General features: G+C 49.9%; 1 protein-coding gene across 1 annotated transcript in view; it reads left to right on the top strand.

Moving 5' to 3' along the window:
- The window catches only part of alk (ALK receptor tyrosine kinase), a 256,210-nt gene that overhangs the window by 201,285 nt on the left and 27,425 nt on the right, over positions 1 to 27,500 (top strand). Inside the window, exons 6-11 of the mRNA XM_076159394.1 lie at positions 9,418 to 9,549; positions 12,640 to 12,774; positions 13,494 to 13,597; positions 15,158 to 15,330; positions 16,255 to 16,349; positions 22,815 to 22,910. Coding sequence (XP_076015509.1) covers positions 9,418 to 9,549; positions 12,640 to 12,774; positions 13,494 to 13,597; positions 15,158 to 15,330; positions 16,255 to 16,349; positions 22,815 to 22,910 — 735 coding nt within the window. The remainder of the gene's footprint in view (positions 1 to 9,417; positions 9,550 to 12,639; positions 12,775 to 13,493; positions 13,598 to 15,157; positions 15,331 to 16,254; positions 16,350 to 22,814; positions 22,911 to 27,500) is intronic.

Here is a 27,500-nt window from a genome sequence, read left to right as displayed (position 1 = left end):
CTTCTCCACATGAAGTTCTGAGTTTAGATAGAAATGTTGTCCTCTGACCTTTGACCCCGAAACATTTGTATTCACGGATCGTTATCCTATTGTAACAAACCAGGCGCCTTTTCACAGCAGATATGCTCCGACATGTGCAGTAGTGGAGGGAAGCTGTGACTCCCTGGTTGACTGGAGTCAGTAGGGTCATGGAGGAGACATCAGGCCCCTCCCCTTCACAGCTCAGCTCAGCTCCTCATTCTTTTCATTGTGTCGACAGAGCGAGAAACTTTTGTAGCAGATCTTTCAAAGTTTGTACTTCAGATCCCTGTGAGTCATTTAAATGTATAAACTAAAGCCTGAAGAAGGAGGAGGTGGGTCTGTGGGCAAAGCTCTGGAGATCAACCAGGCATGAGTTATTAACTGGGTTTACTGGACGGGCTTTCATGTGGGAGTTAACACGGATGCTAAGGAGAACAACAATGCCGCTCCGTCTGGAGGAACTTCACCCACTCTGCTGCTCTCATTATCCACCGCTACTTCCCTTGCATTTTAATTCACCAATTGAGGCAGAAGTGAAAATTAAACAGGGCCGAGGTCCAGACTGAAGGCCCTCAGGAAACAAAATCAAATTTTGTCTCCTAAATTATGCGAGATAAAAAGGCCCCAGGACACATATTTACAGCTTTTAATGTAATTGCAATAGGACAATAAATGGAATTCAGGGCCCGAGGTCCATTTGCATCCCTGCTTGTTTATTTCCACCCCCACTGCCGCAGACTTACAAATAGTCCGTTTATCAATCGATTGATCCACGACTCTGCGATGGACTCTCAGATGGGCCTGACATTTACTGCTTAATATTCTGTTATAGACGGTTACCTTCACATAATTAACTAGCTTTCTTTCCATAGTATTGACTCTGAGGCAGATGAACTACTATACACACTCACACACACTCACACACTCACACACACATAGCATTGTCGAACACTGCTGTCTTAAATGTCATAGCTGCCATTGCTAGGAATCAATAATCATACCCAAGTTGTATATTGATTGGACTCCTAGCATCCGTTCTGTACACAGATAGATTTGTAGGCGTCTTTAATGTTTACACACGTCGGATACACACACACACACACACAAATGTATAATCCCTCAGGCAGATCATATGTGGACACGAACACACAAACCTGCCTGGAATAACAAAGAATAACAATGTTTCAAAGTAAACATATCTGTGTTTGCAGATGCCAGATAATATAAGATATTATGAGACAGCGCTGCCTCACATTGTTTTTATTGGGTTTGTATGGGTCCTGGTTGGATACTTAAAGAGGAGAACGTAGGAGGCAGGAAACATCACACACATACACACACACACACACACACACACACACACACAAAACTCATCAATTAACATACGATCCAAATTGCGGCGGCCCTGTTTGGCAGCCCTAAGCTTCTTCCTGTTGTACCTCTAATCTGTTGCCTGAGGCCTGTTCGCCCCGATGCAGCCTGGGTTCCTGCTGCATCAGGCACCTTTCCAAGCCAATCTACTCAGGCACTTTCCTTTAAACATATTGAGCAAGTGTTAAATGGCCCAGGGCAGTGAGTAAGAGTGTACACGGCATACATGAGCCAAACAGAACAGATGTCTAAACCCACCCTGACCCGGCAGCCAGGAGGGCATCGCTCACTGTAATGGACTTAAGCTTCATTCAAGCAAAAGTCAGGCGTGGACGTACAGGAAAACTAAGTCTGCTTTCCTTTCTGCACAAGTAACATGAGCGGCTGGGTTGGAGGCATTAAAGGCTTCATGCTGTCATTGATTGACTGCTTTTAATAATGGAACCTACATTTCTATACAGCTGCAGTGAGGCGGCCATGCACATGAATATTAATTGACTGTAAGTGGCATCTGTTCAGGAGATTTATTCCATGAACTTTGTTGAAAGAGCACCAATTAATCTTATTCAAAGCAGCATTAAGTGTTCGCTGACCTCTATTGACCTCCAGCAACAACCCGTCCAAATTACAACATCAGCAGACGCGGACAGATGTTTCAGCACCTGCTAAAGTCATTGTTGAATCATTGATATAGATTAAAAAGCTCATAATTCATAAGTCGTTGTGGCGTTGGAGCTGTAAAGAATCCTATTTATCGCCCCTTTAAGGTGAAAGAATCTGTTAATTGTCTTCGTCGGCAAACTGTCATATTGTGTGTCGCCGTTGGTGCAATAAACTGAACCCAGTCTGCTCCCCTGTAATCAAAATCAAAAGTTCCCCGGCCCCCCGCGGTGCTTTATTGGTCCCCACCACACTCAGTCACACACACACACACACACACAGCATGACGCCTGTATCCTCACTGCTAGCTGGTGATTACACGGTGCGATCCAGAGGAATGGATTTTATAAACACTTGAGATTATTGTCCAAGGAGGCAGAAGTTCCAAACCTGGACAGAAGTATCTTAAAAGAGACATTTCAGTCATTTTCTAACTGCGTCTAGAACAACAGGGGTGGGTTCAGGATGCTGACAGGCAGCAGGAAACAGTGTGTGGGCTGAAACATAGTGGATGACTGTTTAGTGATGTCATACGGCTACACAGCATCACAGCGTCCTGCGGAAATTTGCATATTTACAATGAACAAGCAGGACACTGAGACGTTGAGCCCCAGAGTAAGAGTTGTGTCCGTTTGACTTCAGAGTAAGGAGAGAGAGTCGTGTTCCTTAAGTGTCACCCGTCCTCATTCAAACACACACACACACACACACACACACACAGGAGGTGATATAACAGTAAAGACAGAGGCCCTAATTTAACAGCCCCACTAATCACCGCATCAAAAATTACTGGAAACCCGAGCGGACGCCTCTGACGCAGTGCTAACAGTGCTAACCGTGTTAAACGGATCATTATAAGCTTCACAAAGTTTGAATTTATCGTGGGACTCTTTTAAATCACTGCATTAGATTGTGCGGGCGTAGCTAATAACAGGCGGCAGCTCGGGGAACGTTACAGCGATGTAAAGGCACGGGGTTTGATGGCGGGATTGGTATGATGGCCAAGTTATTACCCAGGCTGGAATAACTGTAATTATCCTTTACAGCGCTCACAGGCGGCCATCTTGTGATAGAGTGGCTGTGTGTGTGTGTGTGGAAATGATTCTCTCTATATTCAGACTTCAGAGTCAGCGCGCTTTGGTAAATGAGCTTTTAACTCACTTAAATCGGAAAAGCAGGAAAGTTCAGGCGCATCAGATCCTTTACTTATCTACAGAGGATGTATTGATGATTGATCGGTGTGGCTGAGCCTGAGCAGCTCACAGGCATGTATGAAACAGAAAAGCTTTTTTGATGACGGCTCTCCTGCGCTCAGCGTGGTGCCGCAGTCTGGGGCTGACAGATACTGATGCTGATTGGGCAGAGCTCTGACCAATCGAGCGCGGCTCCGTTCACTTAATTGAATCCATGAGTGAATGCTTCTTGCCCCCGTCGAGCGTCCGGTGGGCAGCTCGCCGCCATCCATCTTAAAGGATCCGGGGCGGCTGTAAATCTGGGCGAACGTCTCCAGGCTGGGCTCTGCACGCGTTGGCAGCGTAGTGGCGCTCGACGCCCTGCAGGGATCAACGTGTGACAGCGTGTTAGAGAGGAGGGAGACAGAGTAATGAGCAGGAGCGGATAGATTCATATTCAAACTGCTGCAGAGCTGTACAAGAGGCTCGGCTACTCTTTGAAGGTCAATGTCTGTGTGTGCTTGTGTGTGTGTGTGTGTGTGAGTGAGTGAGGGAGTGTGAGTGTGTGTGTGTGTGTGTGTGTGTGTGTGTGTGTGTGTGCGCCCTTGTGTGTGCGTGTAGTTACAGGCTTTACAAATGTCTCTACACACAGTCTGTAGGCAAATGTTATTGAGCCAGGAAAAGTCATTTTTTATTGTTATTGCTTGTTGCAGCTCTCTCTCTCTCTCTCTCTCTCTCTCTCTCTCAGGATGTGACTAACATGCCTCCGCTCATGTGGATGAAACCAAACATCCAGATTCATCTCAGACACGAGCCGCTCCTCCCCGGTGACGACACACCGGAGCCGTCTGACTCTCTGTTATTCAAATTAACAAACAAGCCACAGAGCAAAGGTTTAGAGAGAGAGAGGGGGGGAGAGAGGGGGAGAGAGACACAGAGAGAGAGAGAGAGAGAGAGAGGGAGGGAGAGGGGGGAGAGAGAGGGGGAGAGACACAGAGAGAGAGAGAGAGAGATAGAAATGGAGAGAGACAGAGAGAGAGGGAGGGAGCGGGGGAGAGAGAGAGAGAGGGAGAGAGAGACAAAGAGAGAGAGGGGGGGAGAGAGAGGGGGGGGGAGAGAGAGGGGGGGGGAGCATATCCACAGTAAAAATCTCAGAAATGTTTTTGCATAATTTATTTATGCTAAAGCACAAAGTGTTAAATAGTGAAGTGACTTTAATGTTGTGATCAAACAAACAAACTACAGGCCTGAGATGAACATTCTCTAGCTCAACCTCTGGACCCAAACGTCTCAATGTGGTGGAGCTTCAGACTCACACACCCATCATCATCATCATCATCATCATCATCATCTTCTCCTCAGACAGACGAGCATGTTTGCTGAGGAAGCTGAACCTTGTGAGTCTTGAGGATCATAATGAGTTTAATCACTGAGTCCTGTGGGATTAATGAGGGATTGATGAGAGACAGACAGGAACTCTGAGCTTCCTTCATTTCCACTGATCAGCTCCTGTGTGTCCATGTTCTCCTCTACATCCAGACCCAGTGGCTCAGTTTGTACAGTGTGTGTGTGTGTGTGTGTGTATAGTCAGTGTGAGCGTGTTGAACGGACCCTGACAGCGTCGGTGACCTCGCCTCCACTCCAACTTTTGTTCCAAAGATGCGATAGCGGGCGTAAAGAGCCAATCTGTCTGCCGGTCACGTCTGGGTATCAAACAAGCCCCCCTGTTTCCCCTGAGTGCACATCTGTTTTGTCATTTCTCAGCGGCCGGGCTCACTCCCGTCACCTCTGCAGCTCCTCACCTCACATACATCATTCCCCTCACAAAGCCCCGCCGAGCCCCTGGGCACACGGATAACAAAACTCTCTCACTCCCACAGGTAATTCATCCCCCGCTGACCCACTTGTTTTCACAATCTGACAAGTATGATTTAAGAACTGCGGTAGGCCCGGAGTGCAGCGGCCGTGTCTGGCTGCTCTCACCTGCTCCGGGAGCTTAAAGTTCACACACATCGCCGCTATGAATCTCTCCTCCGCTGTCATCAAACCAAGATAAATGGATGAATTTACATACCTTGCCCAAAGGTTTCGCTGTGCTGTAGATAACTTTTTTTGATAGATTGTCCCGCTCCCGGTGTCAGGAGGAACAAAGAGAGGAACCGGCGAGCGCAACCAATGTGTAATGACTGAGCAGAGCATGACTGAAGACGCCGCGCCGCAGATAAACAAGCTGGCTTCTGCCTCATTTCAATTGATTGCCGCGTTGGCTGTTATGTAAATACCGCGCGTGTGTGTGTGTGTGTGTGTGTGCGTGTGCGCGCGTGTGTGTGCGCATGTGTGTGTGTGTGTGTCTGTGTGTGTGTGTGTTTGCCTGTGTGTGTGTGTGTCCCTTCCTTCTGAACAAAGTGAAGGTTTGCTGCCTCCCGCTCTAACCGCGGCTCTTGAAGAGGAGCAGAGGAAGAGCAGCTCTCATTAACAGAGAGGTTTAACTGTGCGAGCTCGTCTTCCTCACAGACGTGTCGATGTGGAGCTCTGCAGCCATTAAAGGCTCCGGCCCGATCCTGGACCGCCGGACTCCTTTGACCGATGCGTTCCCGCGCAATAGAAAATATGGCCTCTGCTTTTTATTCCCCCTGAGGTTTGTGTGCCAGTTTCCCTGTGTTCCCTCTGGGTTCTGGACCGGGCTGATTAATGGGAGTGCAGGGCGTGTGCGGTGAATGAGGCATGGCTGAGACATATCCGCTCTATTCTGGGTTGTATTTTAACTAGACAGCCGTTGGACCCCGACCCTAACAGAGCTGGACGGGACCCAGAACCAGGGATGTTCGGCTCAGGTCCAACTCTCTCTTTCTCTCTCTCTCTCTCTCTCTCTCTCTCTCTCTCTCTCACACATCTTTCAGCTGAGTGAGTTATGGAGCGACTCTATGTGTGTCATCATGTTTCAGAGCTCCTTTGTTCCTGGCAGCAGGTTGCGTTTGTCTTTGTATGTACAGTGTGTATGAGTGTGTGTCAGTGTGTATGAGTGTGCGTCAGTGTGTGTCAGTGTGTATCCTCGCGGCCGGGGAGGAGATAAGTCCTGGAACACGACGTCAGAGTGTGGAGGTCCTTCCAGGTCCTCAGGCAGTTTCATAATCAGATTAAGGGCGATCAAAAACAAAATGGGCCAAGTCGTCAAAGTGAAGAATTGCAAGCGGACAAAAGATCGAAAAATGAAGCAGGCAGTAAAGTCTGGAGTTATGAAGCGTAAAGAAGTACTGCGGTCACAAACAGAAGCCCCGTTTAAGATCCTGCTCCTCTTCTTCTTCAGGATTCCTCACCCAGATAATCAATAATGCAGCGTGCGGCCATCTGAGCTCAGCTACTTTCTGAGTAACCGATGGGCGCCATACGGATGAAGACGCCCCCTGCTGTTCCTGCTGCTCCCCTGCAGTTTGTGGACAGATTCATGTTTGTTCTCTGAGAAGTCGTTCAGCTTTTCCGTACGCTTGTTCTCCCGACACACACAAGCTGTTTGCTGTAATGTGATCTGAGGCTGGGGTTCGTTCCAGAGAAACAACGGAACAACTGCTGGATCAGGGAAAGATGGAGACTCAGGTTCAACCGCTCAGCTACTTTGTTCTGTGCCGTGAAACTGTGCAACTGTGCAACTGTGTTTGTCTAAGGAAGCAAATTATTTAGCTTACTTTAGTGGAACAAAGTGCACTTTTATGAACTTTAATTCATCAGAAACTGTCAAACTCCATCTGCAGCAGTAATGATGCTAACGTAGCAGAGACGCTAATGCAAACCTGAAAGCTTCACTTATCAGACGGTGTCAGAGGTCAAGCACTGATGTATGAAGTGGCTGTTTAACTTGAACAAGTGCGTCTACGTTCATTCATTCACGTGTGAGCGCTTGATTGTGCGAGCGCGTGATTGTGTAGCCACGTCTTCACACTTGAGCATGAAAGGGACGCGGCCCTGATGGAAGCATTGAGCTGAGCGAGTTTACTGGTGTGTTCACGCTGATTTAAAAGCAGACGCAGTGTCTTTGTCCGGACGATGAGAGGGGATGTTGATCCTTTTCTTCTCCAGGAGAAAGGAGACACTCCCTCATTCGGCAGAGAGAAAGACCACCGCACCTCCGTGAGGAAGAAAGGAGGCGTATTTCTCCGTCCCCTCGCCCTCACACGCCCTGATTTAAGCACAGGCTGTCAAACTTTCTTTGCTTTAGGTCCATTACTTTGTGGAAAGTTCTGCCTCCTCCTTTCACAGTGGAGCTCCAGTGGAAAGGTCAGGGGTCAGCAAAGGTTCTGGGGACATTGTGGTTCCTGGTGCCGGCTAAATGAAGGTGAAGCCTGATGTTGTGTAGCCTGATGTTGTGTAGCCTGATGTTGTGTAGCCTCGTGCACTGACTCGGTCCAGACTCGACTTTAGGCCCGAGTGCATCCTAATCTCTGATCTCTGTGTTTGTTTTACACCGTCTCTGCCGTCTCTGCCGTCGTGGCCGCCGGCGTTATCAGACTCCTGACTTCCTGAGCTCGCCTGAACCGAGAACAAATCTACATAACACAGATCAAGGACAAGCAGCAGGAAGCAGAACCAGCCACGATTAGGATCTGATTACCATCTCCTCTCCTCTCCTCTCCTCCGCTCTGCTTTGTTCTCCTCGCTGTGATGGAGTCGAGCTGATGAAGGTGGTGGCGAGCAGAGATGTAACCGCTGCCATTTGCATAGATATGCAAATGAGGCAGGTTACAATTGAGTTGTTGTGACCGACGTTATCAAGCGGCGCGTGTGTGTGTGTGTGTGTGTGTGTGTGTGTGTGTGTGTGTGAGACCTGCTCCCTCCCCTCCCTCCCTCCCTCCCCTCACCGGGCCCTCTGCAGTATCTGGGTCAGTGTTGTTGCTGCTGTTTTCTGTCTGATGGTTTTTCTTTTGTATCCGATGCTTCTGCAGCCTCAGCAGGTTTATTTATGATGCAGGCAGCCTGAAGATGTCACACAGGGTTTACAGTCTGTGTGTGTTTAAGCCTCTATTCATGAATTATGTGAACCCCCCCCCCCACACACACACACACACACACACACACAGCGGCCCACTCCCCAGTATGATGCACTTGGATGCTTGATACACTCTGTGAGTCTGGTTTCCCCTCCGCTGCTGATTTGTGCGTCGTTGTCTGGCCAGTAAGTAAATAGAACAATAATGTGGAGCTGTTTATCTCCACGAGCAGCTTTGTGTTACATTATCGCCTCCACCGAGGAGGTTGTGCGTTTCCTTCCTTCTGCTTTGTTTATTTTGATGGTTGCCATGCCGATGAGAAGGCCGGGCAGCTCGGCCACGGAACCGCTGATTGAAATGTGCACATATACGTCTCAAATATAGAATCGGTGTTCTGCACCCGGCTGGGGACTCAAACATGCGACCATGATGTAACCTAGACGACGGCGCCTCAGTGAGGTTCAAACTACTCTGACGTGCAGCTTCACTCAGAACGCCTCTCATTCCACACCGACATTATGTCCATAATACACCATTGATCTTCACGCCACAGGCCAAGTGTGGAGGCGAACTGCATTCTCATTCTCTCACACACACACACACACACACACACACACACACTGCAGCACAGACACACTGGAGTCTCTCTCAGCTCAGAGTTGTGAGTTATCAGAGGAGCAGCTGGTGATGGTTGTTATTATTTATCAATACTTTAAATCCATGCCTGATATCTGGACGAGCCTCTGCAGCTGAGAACCTCAGCAGCTTCACCAAAGTGTGTGAACCTTTTCTGTGAAAACCTGTGAAGTCTGGTTTTGCTTTTTTGCAGCCAAAATGTTTGAAATGATGTTATATATATTAAGTTTTTATGTGTGTGTGTGTGTGTGTGTCTGTGTGTGTGTGTGTGTGTGTGTGTGTGTGCGTGTCTGTGTCTGTGTGTGTGTGTGTGTGTGTGTTTCCTTTCTGCTGCTTCCTAAAGTCTTTTTTATGAACCAGGGAAGGAAATTAGTTCGTATTTGACTTTGCTAATTCTTTAAATTGCTCTCCTCTGATTGAAATAAACAAATCTCTATGTCGTGATTGAGTGTTGCTCGGCCTTGGTGGAGGTATTCACTCAGATGCTCATTGTTGCTGTGAACAAGCGACGACCCAGTGAATGAAACGGCTCCAATAACCATGGAAACCTGTGCGTCTTCCTGTCTGTCCTCCAGAGTCCTCGCCCGTCCCCAACATCACCCTGGAGGGCCTCTACCACTGCCAGCAGGGCCCGGGGATCCCGCTGGACAAGCTGTGCGACTTCAACACAGACTGCCCGCTCGCTGACGATGAAGGGGACCTGTGCCGTGAGTACACACACGCACCACACGCCACACGCCACACGCCACACGGAGGGTGGAGGCGGATCAGGATGTGTGGGACACAAAAGCAAACATTGCATTCAGTCCCTCATCAAAGCTGCCAGCAAAATGTCTCGACTGTAATGAAGCTGCTGGGAGAGTGTGACAGAGGGGCGAGAGAGAGAGAGAGAGAGAGAGAGAGGGAGAGGGAGGGGAGGGGGAGAGGAGAGGGAGAGGGAGAGAAAGAGGGCGGGGGAGAGAGAGAGAGAGAGAGAGAGGGAAGGGGAGGAGGAGGGGGAGAGGAGAGGGAGAGGGAGAGAAAGAGGGCGGGGGAGAGAGAGAGAGAGAGAGAGAGGGAGAGAAAGTGGGAGAGGGAGAGAGAGAGGGAGGGAGAGAGAGGCAGAGAGAGAGAGAGAGAGACAGAGAGAGAGGGAAGGGGAGGGGGAGAGGAGAGGGAGGGGGAGAGAAAGAGGGCGGGGGAGAGAGAGAGAGAGAGGGAGAGAGGGAGAGAAAGTGGGAGAGGGAGAGAGAGAGGGAGGGAGAGAGAGGCAGAGAGAGAGAGGGAGGGAGGGAGAGAGAGAGAGAGAGAGAGGGAGAGAAAGTGGGAGAGGGAGAGAGAGAGAGGCAGAGAGAGAGAGAGAGTAAAACATCATGCTTGGTTCCATTTCTCACCTCTGTCACATTGGTTGGTTGTTATTTTTGTCTCTGCACATTTGTTTTCTGCGTCTCTCCGGCTCAGGGAGAGAGAGAGAACAGTAGGCGAGTGTGCTGACATCTTCTTCACAAGCCAAATCCCCCAGGCCCTGCTGTGTGTGTGTGTGTGTGTGTTTATGAGTGTGTGTGTGTGTGTCAGCGCGGCCTTCATGCGTTCACTTCTACATGGTCTGCAGGAGTCAGAGCTGCGTTCAGCGCTCCTCCTCACTCCTTAAAGCCTTTCCTTTGTCTCCGTCTCTCGCCCGTGTTAGAGGGAGCAGATTTAATTTGCCGCTGCCCACAGATCAGCCCGGCCTCCCGCGTGGCGCCTATTAAGGTGACAGCCGCTCCCTCGCCGCTTGTAGGTTTGCTAACCGTGGGAGCGGGGAGACGCGAGGGTAACGAGAGGGTGACGCTCTCTGCCCGGGAGCACTTCCTGTATCCTGCCGGCCCGACGAGCCATCAGCGCTAATTGGCCTTGGAGGCAAAGCCCCGGGTGTCCTGGGCACCGGAGAGGAAGGAGCCCTGTAGTGACAGACAAGCAGACCTGAACTCAGAGTTTAAACTCAAATACAAGAGCCTGCTCGTAGACATCAAGACGCTACGCCGGGTCAGCAGCTCACACAGAGCTCAGATGAAGGGAGGGAGGTTCTGGAGACGGAAGGTTTGGTTGAGATGGTGAGGAACCTGCGTCAGGACGGAACAGAAACGTTTCTGCAATATCTGATATGGTTTCCTCAAGATCTGGATGAAATCTCTCCTCTATCTGTTGAAATCACTTGGGTCCTCTTGAGATCTTGGGTAGGAGATCTTGTTGTCATGAAGGTCTCTCTCCTCCTCTCTCTCTTCTGTCTCATATCAGACTGGCCTGTATCAGCTCTGATCATCTGTTGCGTAAGTCTTTAGATCCTCTGTCACTCGTCTCCGCCCTGAGCGCCCTCGCCGCTCTGCGGGTGCAGGCAGGCATGAATGCCAGCCGTCACTCGCTCTGAATCAAGGACCTCCACGTTCCTCTCAACCTTCCCCCAAAAATAGCCTCGACCTTTACCGTCTCTGATCGAGGACGCCGGCCAATGAGCCATAAGTTGCGCCCCTCTCTCCATCCATCCGTCTCCCTCTCTGGCTGTCACGCTCGGTTTCCAGCTCTACCTCGCCCCTCGCTCTATATTTGGCTCATTTGCATCTCTATCTCTCATCACAATCCCCCCCCCCCCCCCGGCTCATCACACAGTGTTCCTCTCTGATAGCTCATTCTCTATGATCTATCCATGACTTATCTGCGTCTGATTTCATCTATTTAAATCTCTCATAAGCTGCGCCAAGGCTCATTAACGGGCCAAAGCAACGCCGGGCAGGCAGGAGCAAACAAACCGGGCTGGGGCGTCGCTCGCCAAGGTTTCCAGAGAGACGCGGGGGGAGGGTGGGGGGGATTCTGGTTCCTTCGGCCTGGTCGGGTCTTTAAACGCGTCGCCGGCCGTTTGAGAGTCACAGCGTCTCTCCGGGTGGAATCTCTATTAATTACTGCTTCTGCACTTCCACACAGTGATCAACCAGCAGGATTATAAAGTGTGTAGATGCAGCGTTCATAAGGAAGTCATGATGTTGTTCCTCAGGTCATCAGTGAAGCCTGGGGCTCTGATCTCATCTGGTCTTTACTTTCCTCCTGCGTGTCTCAATCAAACCCACAGGAAGTGGCGTCGCTCCTTAACCCAGACTGACGCAACGCAAACGTGTCCGTAAGCTTTGAATCCATCACCGGGGTAAAGATGGGGAAGGAGGAGGGGAGCGGAGGTTTGGTTTTGGTTTGATGGTTGTGTTGGAGCTGCAGGTGGAGAAACGTTCTGACGTCATGCAGCGTTGAAATCAGCCGCCGTGTTGTTTCATGTTGGACTGTGAATCTCTCTCTCTTCACGGCTCGGGTTTGCTGTAGCGGCTCCTGTACCCACACACACACACTGACACACTGACACACACTCACACACACTGTTCCGTTCTGTGAAGTGATTTCAAGTTGATTGCCACCTCCGAAACGCTCGTCACCACCTCAGCTTTTCTCATTTTCCCTCAGACCTTTTTCCTTTTTCTGCTTCTGTATCTGTACCATCCACTGTGACACTCATTCCCCCTCACACACACACACACACACACACGCCTCTCTCTCTCTCTGCTCTCAACCTTTTCGCCTTCACCGTCACTCAAATCCTTGATCCTCTCACATCCCCGTCCTCCTTCTCCTTGATGATTCAGCTGTGGGTTTCACACTATTCTCACTTCTTACCTTCATTCATTTTATATCCTCTCCTCTCCTCTCCTCCCTCTCCTCTCCTCTCCTCTCCTCTCCTCTCCTCTCCTACCTCTCCTACCTCTCCTCTCCTCTCCTCTCCTCTCCTCTCCTCCCTCCAGGTCACTTCCTGAACGGCAGCTACTGCACCTTTGACGACGGCGACTGCGGCTGGCGGGCGTCGCCGGGCCGCGGCCTCTCCTGGAGACGACTCCACTCCTCCTCCAAGGCCTCCAGGCAGAGCTGCCCGTCGTCAGGTAGCTCATAAACGTCCCGCCGCGCCTTTTTCACCGGCGCCAGAAATGATGAAATGGCCTATTTACAGGCTCGTAACCGTTCTGCTGTTAATGCCTTATTACCGTCTACTTCAAAGGGAAGCGTTTATAGAGAAGCAAGGCCGGAGTGTTTTACACCGGCGCTCTGCAACGTTTACGCTACATTTCTCACTGAGCTACAAAAGGCAGAATCCTGTGAACATGAACACTCCTGACGGAGAAACAACCAAGCAAAAGTATTCAGATGATGTGAATCTAAACTAGGAACATCAGGATCATCAAATATGAGCAAAGTGTTGGAATAACAATGAATCAAGTGAACAGTTAAAAGAAGAATAAAGCTGGAAATGCAAAACAATCACTTTTCTTCTATAAACAGCATCATAACGTGGAATGTTAGTCTTATAAATCAGCACAATGTCTGTATTGAGGCATTAATGGAGTAAAGTCATTGGGATGAAACCCTGCGCGGCGTTGTGTTGTTGCACACACACACACACACACACACATGAAACATCCAGCAGCCTCAGATAGTTTGTAAGTTATTCATCAAAGACCAGCGAGAGGAGAAAAGTGATGAAAGAAGAAAGAAGCTTTACTGTCACGTTCAAGAGTTCAAAGGATGCAGAAAGATGAGGTAATGCAGCATCTATACTGCGCCCTGTATGTGACACAGGTATGTGTGTGTGTGTTTGTTGTAGGCGGTGTCTTCAGTGTGGAGGGAGGTCAGTCCAAAGGTCAGCGTAGCCCCGCCTCCCTGAGGAGCCCTCTGTTCCCCCCCCCTCTGAGAAACTCCCCATGCACGGTAAGACAAACACACATACACACCTACACACACATACATACATACCTACATATACACAAACACACATACACACTGTTACACTAAGAACATGTGTCCAGATCATCACATGTGGTCACGTGTGAGGACACAGAAGGACAGCAGGCACATCTGCACGAGCCAGAGACATGTCAGGGTCAAAGGTCAGAGGGAAACACATATTCGTATGTTACTGAGCTATAATTTGTCCAACAGCTGGTATAAACCCTTGGTGGAGTCGCTGTAGAGACGTCTTTAGCTGAGCGTTTGATTCCTGGCGTGGCCTCAGAGCTCCTCGTCACCCGGCCTCAGATTACCCATGATTCCAGATTAAAGCTCTAAATCCTCCGGCCTGTCTGCTCCTGGGCGGCGGCCTGCAGGATATTAGCTCCAGGCCCTGTTTGCTTTCATGTGGTGCCCGGCGTGATGGCGAGGCGCCTGTGATCTTCATGTTTTTAAGCGGTCACCACGTGGTCGCGCCGCCGCATCGGTGTCTCAACATGTGACTGATGATCTGTAGGCTGGTTACAGTCAGAGGTCTCGTTGTTCTGTTTGGTTCCTGCCAGGGACTCCTTGTTGTTTACTGTGAGCAGGTTGACGGCGATGTTATCCCTCCTGGAAACATGCAGGTGCAGCTCAGACCCAGAAGTAATGTGAGACAGACAGAATCCATGCTGACAGAATTCTGTTAATTGTAGAATAATTTGAGGTGTGTGTGTGTGTGTGTGTGTGTGTGTGTGTGTGTGTGTGTGTGTCTGTCTGTATGTGTGTGTGTGCAGCTTACCTCAGACGTGTGACAGGCAACAAGCGACACACATTGAACAAGTGTTTCCTTTGTTTTCACATTTGCAGTAAAACCATCATGTTGTTATTTGTCGTCTCATTCCGGAGCTCCAGTGACATCACAGCTGCAGGCGGGAGCACAAGGCCCAGATGGTGCCGCAGTTTTAAATTCAGTTTCTCCTTGACTAATAACACAAACACTCGAGCCGTCTTTCACTTCATGGGATGCATCTGTGAAGGAGGAGGTTAGGTGGCTCTGCAGAAGCGTTGTCATTGGCGACAGCCTTCAAAGACTCCTCAACATCAACATCAGCGTTGTCAGTTGTGCCATTAGTGATGACATCACTAGCTGTGTCTGTGCAGATGTGTACAGATGTGCACACAAGTAACGAGGAATGCGTTAAGTCTGAGAATGAAGCTGCCAGATCACAAGGGTTTCTAGGAAATGCAAGGACAGGATGGACACACACACACACACACACACACACACACACACACACCTGTCGTGTCCTCTAAAGTCTCTCATTAGTCCACATCCTCATGATCCTCCTAAAGGGGACAGTCCAGTCCAGTCACCATGACATGAATGGTGTTAAGATTCAAAGGATCGTGACCCATGAAATGACACACACACACACACACACACACACACACACACACACACACAGAAAGCTGAATTACCTGCTAGTATCTTGTGTCCTGATTCGTTTAGATTCCTCTGTATTGTTGTTGTTCTAACTCCTTCACGTCCTCGGTCATCAGGTGCGGTTCTGGCTTTGTTCCGGCGGCTCTCAGAAGGGGGCGCTGTCTCTGTGGATAATGGAGAACAGCACCGGGCCGGAGGAGCGGCGCCGCCTGTGGCACTCAGCCAGCGAACCCAAAGCCGAGCGCGGCTGGAGGCTGGTGGTTCTTCCTCTCTTCGGCCTGGCAGACTGGTACGGGAATCATCGCTCGCCCAAACTGACACTCGCTCTCTCTCTCTCTGACACACACACACACACACACACACACACACACACACACACACACACACACACTTGCATGCCTCTCCTTCTCCTTCTCACCTTTAATAACACGCAGAACGTTTCATTTCCTTGGAAGCGTTTGCTCTGTAATGAATCCCACTGGAGGCTCTGCTGCTGCTGTGGACGCTCTGGAAAACACCCCTCTGTCTTTTCATCGCAGGCACAAAGAGAAAGAGAGAGAGAAAATCAATACATAAGGCTCTGTTCATCCCACTTCCTTTCTAATTAGCCACGGCTCTTATTTTCCCTTGAAGAAGTCGGAAATTAATTGAAAATGAAAAAAGAAAAAGCTGAACCTCCGAGCTTCTGTTTGCCTGCTTGGGCTTTTTTTCCCCGTTCAAGCTTGGATAATTCTGCTCCCTGGAGAGTGATTAATTTTTCACGGGGCGGTTCATGTATCCAGCCGAGCTCCAGCTCTTAATTAGAATGTCACGTTTGCAACAAGCAGGTGAGCCGAGCCTCTTGACCCCCGCTGACCTCCAGGGCCTCCATGCAGTCAGGCACCCTGGGAGATCCTCTGGGTCCTGTGAGACCAGAACTGACTCCTCTCATGGGTCACCAGCACCCAGCCTCAACCAGACTAGGCTCCATTTGTTTACCATTGTGTTCCTGTGTGGTTGTGTTGCTGTTGTTAGTGTGTGTAGGCCTGGAGGCTGTGTTGTGAGCAGATAGCAGCGTTTAAGGAGCTATTATAGGCAAAGAGCTTCCTCATCTGAAGCTGAGGCCCTGCGCCGGTCGATAGATACATCCTCAGCTCGTCTCAGTTTGAAGCTTCTCAGCCTCCCGGTGGTTTGTGAGGGAGTAAGACCGGCTTTGTTCCTCTTCCTCCTGCAGGTTCTGGCTGCAGTTCAGCACAGAAGAAGGACCTGGACCCGGTTCAGCCGTTTCTCTTGACAACATCTCTTTCAGCATGGACTGCTTCCTGGCCTGTGAGTAAACAAACTGTTATTGTTTTGTTTTCTTCTCGTCGGACCTCTGCAGGGAATGAATGGGATAGTTTGACTGATTACCCCGTCGATTGATCCCGACACAGCGGTGGGCGGAGCTGGAGCGGCCTCAGACGTGTGCACACTGAGTGTGAACACTGGACAGACTTCAGCCAACATTCAAAGTGACACAAAGCCATTGGATTGATGATCAATACACTTCTGCCAACATGTTATGTTTTATAAATGGACTTGTGCATCAAATAACGCATATCAATGAGTTACAGAGGCTGTGAGTTAGAAGATCAGCCAAGAGAATTAATATGTATCTGTGTCACAAACATATTGAATAATCCCTGTGATTACACACACACACACACACACACACACACACATCCAGCACTGATCTGAGCTCATTAAATGAACTGCAGCTCCGCTCAGCGACACACACACACACACACACACACACACACACACACACACACACACACATCCAGCACTGATCTGAGCTCATTAAATGAACTGCAGCTCCGCTCAGCGACACACACACACACACACACACACACACACACACACACCACTGTCACGCTCGGTTGATTCCGTCTCCATCTCTGTGAGAAGCTGCGTTGTTTACTGAAATGTCACCGTGGTTACAGTCTGACATGACACGCACCGCTGATTGATAAGCGCTTAAGTCGCCGTCTGCTTATAAAGGTCGAGCCTGGCGACGTCGCCTCTGCAGATGCTTCCCTGTGTGATGGCGGGGATGGAGATCAGTATGAAAATAGAGCAGGAGACAATCAGCTGTGAGGGAAAGGTTAGAGGTTTGGTGGCTGTAACCTGAGTGATGTGTGACAGGAATAATAATGTGTCTGTGTGTGTGAGAGCAGAGCGACGCGCCGCCAAACGGATCCAAGCGTGTTTGTTGTTTTTAGAATCTGAACGCACGCAGCCCGGTGTTTCTGTTTGAAGTGAGATCGGTGTGGTTTGTTATCTTCAACGCGTTGGATCTGAGTTCATCCTCTGCAGACTGAAGTCGTCTCTGTGGCTTCGGTCTGAGGAGGAGGAGGAGGAGGAGGAGGAGGAGGAGGAGGAGCAGAGATGAGTGAGGCTGCTGCCAAGCTGAAGAAAAGCTGAAACGTCTCAGCTTTTGAATGTGGATTCATGTCTCCTTCATTCTAAACTAAATTCTAGACAAATACTGAAGAATCTGGGTGAAGCCTTTCTGGAATTTTCTTCAAAAATTTCCAGAAGCAAAAGGACAAAGAATCTCTAGGCAGCTTTTATAGAAAGATTCCACTCAAACAGAAACTCAATCAGAGCTGATCAGGATGGATTTGATTGGAGGACATGCCTGCTCTTTCTCTTCTACTTTGTTTGGAGTCTTCTTCACTTGACTTTGTCCTCCTCTGGTTTCAGTCGTTCACGCTCATCCGCCGCCATCGAGGCCGTATTTGTTGTTTACAGGTTTGACATAAAAGTCTGGATTTTCACAAGGCAGCGTTTGTCATCCTGCCTTTCTTGAACAGTGCAGAGTTTTTAGATGGCAAATGAAAGACAAATACAGCAACAACAACAAACTCCAGAGTAGTAAAAGAGCTCACAGCTGCAGGATATCACCGCGGTTTCATCACATCAGGTAATGATCTCATCGGGTTTGGCCAGATGTAAAATAAAAACCATGAGACAGAAGCGTCGCCGCGGTCTTCAGGCGATGTTGACTGGGACTGTTTGTTGCGGAGGCGATATCATCTCAACGCTATCGCTCCCGCCGCACGATTCAATCAGATACCGCCGCCTCATCGGCAGAATATGACGTGAGAGATGGCTCCGGGTCCGGGCCGGAGCAGAGTCACCATCAGACTGTATCAGCGCCGCTTTATTGGATCAGAGACTCTGCGTTTAAGCCGCTGACATCCCCGGCAAGATATTTGCACACCAATTTGTGCTTTATGTCCTCGGCACGGCGGTGGCGGCGGCGGTGGCGGTGGCGTGACAGACCTGAAGGATCATCCATCCCCGTTTCCTCACTTTCCACACGGCGAGTCTTTCATCGAGGCCGGGTCTCCATTACACCGAGCCACACTCGACACACTGCAGCCGGCCATCAATCAATGATGGGAGATGCAGGAGCTCACCGCTGATCTGTGTGTGTGTGTGTGTGTGTGTGTGTGTGTGTGTGTGTGTGTGTGTGTGATTAGCATGATGGATCCCCGGGCCTCCTGCTGTCATAAAGCTGTAATATGTTTAGGTGTAGAAACATACTGAGCACATTATGCAGATCAGCAGCCCCCCCCACACACACACACACACACACACACACATGTGGCTCTCCCTCAGCGTGATGTACAGTTTAACGACCGTGTGTGTGAGTGTGTGTGCTCGATGATGCATCCATTGTCCTTCAACTGTTGGACACGGATGTCAGTTTTATCATTTTATCTTCACCGCCGTCATTAAAGTGCTTTATTGGGTGAAGCTGTGCAGGAAGTTCATTTTTCTTCGGGCCGCCGTGCACCTGACCACGTCCTCTCACACGCCGGGCGCCATTAGCAGCCGTCCCTGTATTACCGGCCGCATGTGTAGCAACCTCCAAACATCAGACGGCGTATCTGTCAGATGTGTGTGTTGTGAGCCTTCAGACAGACTTCCTCTGCAGAGTGGAACACTTAGGTGAGGATGGGACCGGTTACACTCTAAATGCCCCCCGCCTTCTTTTAGCACACTCATATTCATCAGGCACAGACCCTGCCACACACACACACACACACAGCTCTCTCACAGCCCCGGTCAATGTTTCCTCTTGAAAACATTCTGTTCTGTTTCTGTGTCAAACAAAACACTGAAATACAATTAATATGTTTTTGAGTTAGAGTAATTATCACCGTATTCAGAGAGACGGAGTCAAATCACAGAAGGATAAATACAGATGCTGCACACACACACACACACACACACACACACACACACACACACACACACACACACACACACACACACAGCAGGGCGGCACTGATGAGCAACAGAGACAATTAGAAAGCAGGTTATTCAAATGAGAGCTCAGCGCTTTGACTCACGCTCATCAGCTGCAAGTCCATCAGTAACAATGACTCCTGACACACACACACTGCTCACACTGCTCACACTGCACACACTGCTTTGATGCATGTGTAGAGTGGAAGTTTACATTTAGAAGATGAACAAAGTCTTTAGTTTAGATGTCCTATAAAGACAGGACAGTAAGATAACAGGAAACATGACAGAGGGATGATGTTGACTAAAACCTCAGCTTCAAACAAACCCTAACCAGAAGCACTCGTTCAGTCCAGTGGTTCTCAAACTGTGTGTGTATCCACCATGAGTACTTGAAGCACCAGTTTCACCTGTTATCCTGCTTTATGTCTTGCTCAAGGGCGCCTCAGAGTGGGCTTTGAAGGAGGAGGAAGCGCCTCTCTCTCTCGCTCACATCCCTGAACTGGCAGCCTTTTATTCACAGCAGCACTTCTGGAGCTCACTGGTTCTCAAACACTGGTGGCACTTGAAGCGTCCCTGGAAGAACACCAGATGAATTTGGCAAAGTCTGCGGAGGATCAGAGTGCTTTCAAATCTATTGATGTGTCGTGACTGCGGCCATTTGTTGTAGTTGTTGTGAGCTACTTGTTCTTGCTCTCCTTGTTGTACCTGCTGAAGTATTCTTTTGGTAGCTTTTGCTCCTTCACAAGTCCAACTCTCCGTTAGCAAAGTTTGAGAGCCTCTGATTCTTCCAGCCTATGTGCTCCACCTTCCTGAAAGAAACCGGGTTTACCCATAATGTGACACATGTAGTGTGTCAGCATGCATTTCTTGGAGGGAGCAGGAACAATCCCGTGATGTTTCAGGTTCACGGCCGGGTCATAACGCCCCTGTGTGAGCGGCCTCTGGCGTGGTTAAGGCGGCTTTACGCCGCCCCGCTAATGAACAGCGACAGCCCAGCCGTCTGCTACCCTGCCCTCCGGTTCACGCCGCTGCGTGGTGGACCTGCTGAGTCGTCTGCTCGCTGCTGCAGCATACCAATGCGTTCTGCTGCGGCTCTGTCTCACATCCCTGCTGTAGCCTCCGTCCCCACGCTCACACACACTCAACCCACCGGGCCTTATTAGTGATGTGGTTGAAGATGTAAAAAAGTCTCTTTAATTTGTTGTTGTTGTTGTTGTTGTTGCTTACAGAGAGGCAGTGTGTGTCTCATTTCCTCTGCCGGCCCAAACAATCCAAACATACTGCAGTCACTCACACACTCCAGTTGATTGGTAAAGCTTTGGTGGGCACTAACCCCGCTCCCCCCCCCCCACCCACCACCCACTCCCCCCACCTTCCATAGTGGATGAGGGTTAGGATTTGAGCTAGAGGTCTGAATCTTGGTCCAAAGCTCTCAGCCCCCCTGCCATACTGCTGTAAACAGGAAGCTCCATTCAGAGGCAGAAGAGGGGCGTTATGGAGAGGACAGGGTCGTTACAGAGATAAAGATGGGAAGTGGTGTTTTGTTTCCACGGTCCCCTGGAATGATGTTGGAGGAGGTCGGCGTAGACACAGTTCGGCATTTGGCAAACAAGCCGGTGTTGAGGAGCTCCTGTGGTTTGTCAGAGTTCAGAAACTTCTCGCTTTATATACACAACTTGCAGCTTCTCCTGAAATCTGTTCTCCGCAATCTGACACGTGCTCTCAGTGAGGGGTGAGTGTGTCTGAGGCAACAATGTTTCACTGCAGGGTTACTAACAAAGCAAATAAAGCTCTAAGAAGGCTGTAATGCTTTAATAGAGCTGGCAGTGTTTGTCTCCCAGGGAAACATCAGGCGTTGCAGTGCAAACAGGCCGAACCTTCTGTCTTCTTCTCTGCCTTTCCATAGGAAATGCAAATGAACCCGGTAAGCATGTAATCGCCTCTCAACACTCTGTGCTGTACAGAACATAAACACAGCTCAATATGCTGCTCACACACACACAGAGCTTTGTTTACACACCATAATATTTACAGAGTGTCTAATGGAAAGACTATAAAGAACAAAGGACCCCAATCCTGCTGATGGCCTGGATTGATTTTGTTCCAAAGCGATCCAGCTCCTTCAGCAAGACCACGGTGGAGTGTTGGGGAAAGTGTAGCATTTCAAGCAGCTTCAACCTCCCTCTTTGAAGTAGCTGAGTTCCAGCTGAGCTACTCTCTTTATACAGCAGTTTGCTACACTACAAGCTCCTCGTTGTGACCTCAGAGCAGCGGGGATGAAGATGGCAGGCACTCGTCCTTCCTTTGCCTTCCGCTTGCTGAAGTGCCTTTGTGCAGGTTGGAGGTCAAACAAGTGGATCTCAGTTGTTTGGTTCCACCTCTTAGCGAACCAAAACACTTCTCTGTGAATACATCATTAGGGAGATTTTAAATATTTCCATTCTCTGCAGGAATTTCCTATTTTGGCGCTGGAACAGAGGGAGAAACACACACACACACACACACGCACTGATGCTGTAGGGAAGTGAAGCTGTGACAGGTTGCCAGTTCTCTCCTCAGACCAGCACTCAACCCCTGGGCTGAAATCTCTACTCCAACCCTAATAAGAACAGAGCCGTGACATTGAGATAGTTTGTCTGAAAATCATTTCCACCCTCAGCGTATCGCTTTAAAAATCCATCCTGCCATTCCTGTATTTACCGTCCCATGCTCTAGAAATGTAACAGATTATTAATGAGGAACAATGTTGTTGCATTCAGCTCCCAGACTTTGATCGATTCCTCCCGCAGCCTCCCGCCGCCGCTCATCCGACGTGGCGCTTGATTTCTTTGAAAGCTGTTTCAGACCAATCTTTTATGCGGCTGATTGCAGCGCGCCGACCTAATCAAACACGATTCATCTGTGGGGTCGTTCTGTTGAGCAACCATGGTAACCACCTGCGCTCTGAGCCTGCGACCCGGTGTCATTGATTGGGAGGATAAGGGGGGCGGGGCGGGGGGGAGAAGGTGATGGTAGTTTGAGTTAATGGCTGTAATGTGAGCGCAGCTGTTACCGTCACACCGGCCCCCGAACGAGTCGCAGTGCTTTGACATTTCTGGAGAAATGAGTTTCTCCATCTTCAGATGTAATAGCCTCTTGCTCAGAAGACCTAATTCCTGGGTGAGACTTTGAAAGGGAAGAGATCAAGGTGCCTGCAAGCTTATGATCTCAGGGAAAGCTGCAGGGCTCAGGTTTCCACAGATTAGAGAGAGAGAGAGAGAGAGAGAGAGCGACAGAGGGACAGAGAGACAGAGAGGGGCCGGATGCTGGACGATGCTTCCCTCTCAGCTCATCCATGATGGTTCAAATCAAAGTGTAACCCCTGCTGGTGGCTCTGTGTTCTCTGTTCCAGTCTGTGGGCAGCAGCTCCTGTGTTTGCTCGGCTCTACGCCGCATCAACAGCAGGATCTCATCTGTTCACGCCAGTTTAAAGCCTCATATCTTCTGTTTCAGCCAACGGGGAGTTTCCCCCCGTGGTCACCAGCACCACCAGGCTGCCTCTCAGGCCCACCAATCAGAACATCAAGACCACCACGCCCTCCAACTGGAGCCCGCTGATGAACTTCCCCACCACGGATTCTGGTAAGTTTGTAATTGAATGTCCAGAGTGTGAGGGGTGAGAGTGTGAGTGATGTTGGTGTGAAGCTCTGGAGAGGGATTGATCCAAAAACAGGAGTGCATAAATCTCTGTTTGTGTGTGTGTGTGTGTGTGTGTGTGTGTGTGTGTGTGTGTGTGAGTGTGATTGTGTGTCCCTCACTCTCTCTCTCTCTCTCTCTCTCTCTCTCTGTGTTGTTCTTCCTCCTCTCTATTTTGCCCACATATCACACACACACACACACACACACACACACCCGCCTGCATGCATGCATTAATGATTTGCAGTCCCTCCACACGTGCTGTGATGTGTGTGTGTGTGTGTGTGGCTGTGTGTGAAGCTGCAGCAACGTAAGTGTGCCACCTGCTGGTCTGCAGCTCCGTCAGCATGTGAGCGAGCGCTAAAGAGATTTCCTTTGGCATTAAATGGAGCAGGACGGCAGGTTTGAAGTGTAAAATCCTCCAATTTGTCTCCAGAGAATGTCAATGGAGCCAGATACACAGACTTGACATTTCCCCACCTTGCACCCTCTCACTTCACTCTCACACAAAAGGGTAAAGACAAGCAGACATCCAGTTTCTATATTTAAAGTCTCAGAGTGGAGTTACATTCACAGACGAGCGACGCAGAGAGACACTTTCCTTCAGCCAGGAGCTCAGAGTCTCTCCGGGCCGGCTGAAGTCTCTCTGGCTGAAGATCCCCATCACCTGGATCTGAATGGGAGAAACGTCTTGGTTTCTGCTTGTTTGCAGCCGTCAAAGGATTATTTCCCGGACATTCTTCCTTCAGAAGATATAATTGCGTTCATCAATCCCTTTTTTATTCTCCCAGGCAGCATAAAAGGCTTTCACCGCATTCAAACGCCGCTAAAGCTCAGCAAATCCATTTAGCAGCCTGAAGTGGCTCACCTTCCATCTGAGACTGTTTAGAGGACACACACACACACACACACACACACACACACACACACACACACACACACACACACACACTTAATGCTGTGTGGCGTCTGTGGGTGATTCTCTCTATCAATCACTCAGGAGTGATTCTATAGGCTTATATACGTTGAGCTTATGGACTGAATGCTGTCCTGTGGAGCAGAGGAACCAGGATGTTAATGAGCTCACACACTCTCACACACTGAAACAAGCTCCCGTGTCCTCAGAGGAACACTTTGAAGACCACACCGCCGCTCCCTCGCCCTGGTGATTACCATAGACGTTAGTTTGAGGGGCGCAGGAGTCGCGGCGGCGATCAGGCCGGGGCCGTTTGAAAGGCGGCGCGGAGCGGTTAGCATTCAGCGGGCGTCTCTCCTCTGCCGGGCCCCAGGTGACGGTTTGACGTGTGCGAGGCCTGATGAGGGCTTCAGCCGGGCGGACCTGTCACTCCGTCGGGCCGCTCCTCTTCCCCCCCGACACGCTACGTGATGAAGCCCTCCAGTGTCAGCACCTTTTGTCTCCTCTCTCTCTCTCTCTCTCTCTCTCTCTCTCTCTCTCTCTCCTTCATCTGCTCCTGTCTGCCTGCACACCAGACACCATTTTGTTTCTCTGGTTGTTTTCTGTCCCACTAGCACTTTAACAACAAGGACTAGATTGGTGAGTTAGTATCACACGACACTGAAACACTCTTCTTCCTCTTTGTCTTCTTCTTGTATTCACATTCAAGAAGAAGAAGAAGACGAACAAAAACAACAACAAACACACTGGAGCTGCTGTGCCTGTTAGCTTACTATCAAACACAGTAGCACCTAGCCAGCGGAGCAGGTTAGCATGTAGACGTGTTGTTAGCAGGTCAGCGTGTTGTTAGCATGTCTGTATGTTGGTCACGTGGTTCTGCCGTCTCTGCTACAGACGTCTGAGCTTCCTGCCTGCATGTTGGAGGATGATAAAGCGTTTTTCTGCTTAAATCTTGGCACCCTATTCATTCATGTTGCCCTCTCCTCCTCCTCCTCCTCTTCCTCCTGCTCGTTTAGCCCTCACCCTCACTTCTCCCACTCTTCATTCTGCATTCCTGCTCTTCCCGCTCATCTCCACTGATTCGCCGCTATTCTGGCGGCAGCAGACACTTTCATTTGTCACCGTCGCCCCACTGCGCGGCCCCCGCCTCTCTTTGCTGACTCATCAGTGGCTTTGTGTGTGTGTGTCTGTGTGTGTGTGTGTGTGTGTGTGTGTGTGTGTGTGTGTATGTGTGCACAGATGAGCTCGCTCTCCTTTTCTCTCTGTGATTACCTCTCCTCTTGTGAGAGGAACGTGTGAAAATGAGCTCGGGGCTTATTTCTCTCTGGCCTGTGTGTGTTTGTGTGAGTGTGAGTGTGTGTGTGTGTGTGTGTCAGCGCGTGAGATTGACTGAGATCAGTGTTTCCAGCGTGCAGATATGAAGGAGTGTGTGTGTGTGTGTGTGTAGTAGACAGCTTCATTTCAAGGTGTTCCACTTCCAGCGACACTCAGACAAACAACAACACACACGAGAGAGGAGGTGAAACCTGGGCGCTAACGAGCGGCGGACAGGATGCGGCGCGGCCATTGAAACGATCCCATTGGCTGAGCAGAGTCACAGACAGCAGGTGGCGGAGTGCAGCTCGGCCCATTAACAGCTCGCTAATTAGCCGAAAAGAGGCGACGCGTCCGCCGCTTCATTGTTTACTTGTTCATTAATCGCAGGCCGGCAGCAATCAGTTAGCTAGCTGCTGTTACCGTGGGAACATTCATCACTGAGACAGATATGAGGACGATAACGAGCAGCACCGCACAAAACAGAACCGTCCAGACTAATTGGACTCAGGCGCTGAGTGAAGTTTAGACCGGGGCTTCAGATCCGCACGGGGCATGACGGCCTTAATCCGTCTTTCTAATGGAGGCCAGAGGACAGGAAGTGTCACGGGTGAGAGGGAGAGAGAGAGAGAGAGAGAGAGAGAGAGGGGAGGTGTCCTATCAACAACAACAACAACATTAATGTATAAACAAATGAAATCAGCCAAGAATTCACTTTGACATATCAGACAGACAGGTTCACATGAAGAAGACGTTCTCTCATCTTCTGATCTTCAGTCAGATGAAGCTTCTCTGTAGGGTTAGGGTTTGATTTGTTCTTTTGACCTTGTTGGATGTTGGAAACTTGCGTTGTTTTTCTGCGTCCGGCTCCACTCACACACTGTGATCCTGAGCATCACACACACACACACACACACACACGCACACACACACACACACACACACACCACGTCCATGAATCAGAATGCAGCCTGGTCTTTATGTGTCCTGGACTGAACCCGTCACGGTTCAGGTGCTTCATCAGACGTTACGGCGTCTCTTCATAAACACAGGAGCAGAGTTTTGATGACAGGATGAAGCAGCATGGGCTCACTAACACAGACACACTCCATCTCCTTCATAATAAGACTGTTCCAGAGTGACAGGAAGTACTAAAGCCACACCAAACAATCGTAAAGGGGCTGGAGAGTGACGCGTCACTGGCGGGCGGTCCAGCTGGCCCCGGTACGAGGCTGTATATCTGTCCGGACGTCCACGACCTCACTCCGCCGCTCATTAGCACCAGGAGCTCCCTTTATTCCTCCAGGAAGTAAAGTCAGTCTGAAGTAGCTTGTAGCTGGGAAAGCCGCTGTGCTCGGCCAATCAGTGAACTGTCCATTCCAGCTAAATGGACCCCCGCCCCTCCGCCCCGTAAGGCTCTAATCGTTAACAGCGTCACAATCACACTCAGCAGCCGCTCACACACAATGGAAGCCCTCATGCAAGTTGCTCCGACTCAAACTGCTGTTGTAGTCGCACTAATCAATCCTGTCTGTCTGTGAGATGAATGATAAACAGACAAGCAACAACTAGGAATTGCGGGCGAGAGGTAGAGGGAGAGACGGGGAGAGAGGGAGTGTGAGAGAGAGAGAGAGGGAGAGAGACTGTGAGAGAGGGAGAGAAAGAGAGAGAGGGAGAGAGACTGAGAGAGGGAGAGAAAGAGAGAGAGGGAGAGAGAGACTGGGGGAAAGAGGAGGGAGAGAGAGAGAGGGGAGAGAGACTGAGAGAGGAAGAGAGAGACTGGGGGAAAGAGGGGGGAGAGAGAGAGAGAGAGAGGGGAGAGAGACTGGGAGAGAGGTAGAGAAAGAGAAAGAGGGAGAGAGACAGAGAGAGGAAGAGAGAGACTGGGGGAAAGAGGGGGGAGAGAGAGAGAGGGAGAGAGACTGAGAGAGGGATAGAAAGAGAGAGAGAGAGAGAGACAGAGTGAGAGTTTCACTGCCTCTGATCTGTGTTCACAAGCCTTAAAACAGAATTTAGCGCCGCTACGTTAAATCCCTCCACCTCCATCTGACAGGACTAATGTCATGCTAATTACAGAGAGAAGAACTCCAATTAGTGCAGACGCAGCGGATTACAGCAGAGAGAGAGAGAGAGAGAGAAAGAGAGAGAGAGGAGAGGAGAGAGAGACAGAGACAGGGTAAGGGGGGGAGGGGGGCGTTCCTGAGCTCCTCAGTGTGTCTGCAGGTGTAGCATGGCGTCTTGTCGCTCCTCAGTGTGTGAGCGTCTGTGTGAGC

Source organism: Genypterus blacodes, unplaced genomic scaffold (genome assembly GCF_046128005.1).
Source record: "Genypterus blacodes isolate CSIRO-AG114 ecotype Tasmania unplaced genomic scaffold, CSIRO-AGI_Gbla_v1 ptg000095l_1, whole genome shotgun sequence".
NCBI lineage: Eukaryota > Metazoa > Chordata > Actinopteri > Ophidiiformes > Ophidiidae > Genypterus > Genypterus blacodes.
This window is presented reverse-complemented; position numbering and strand designations above follow the sequence as displayed.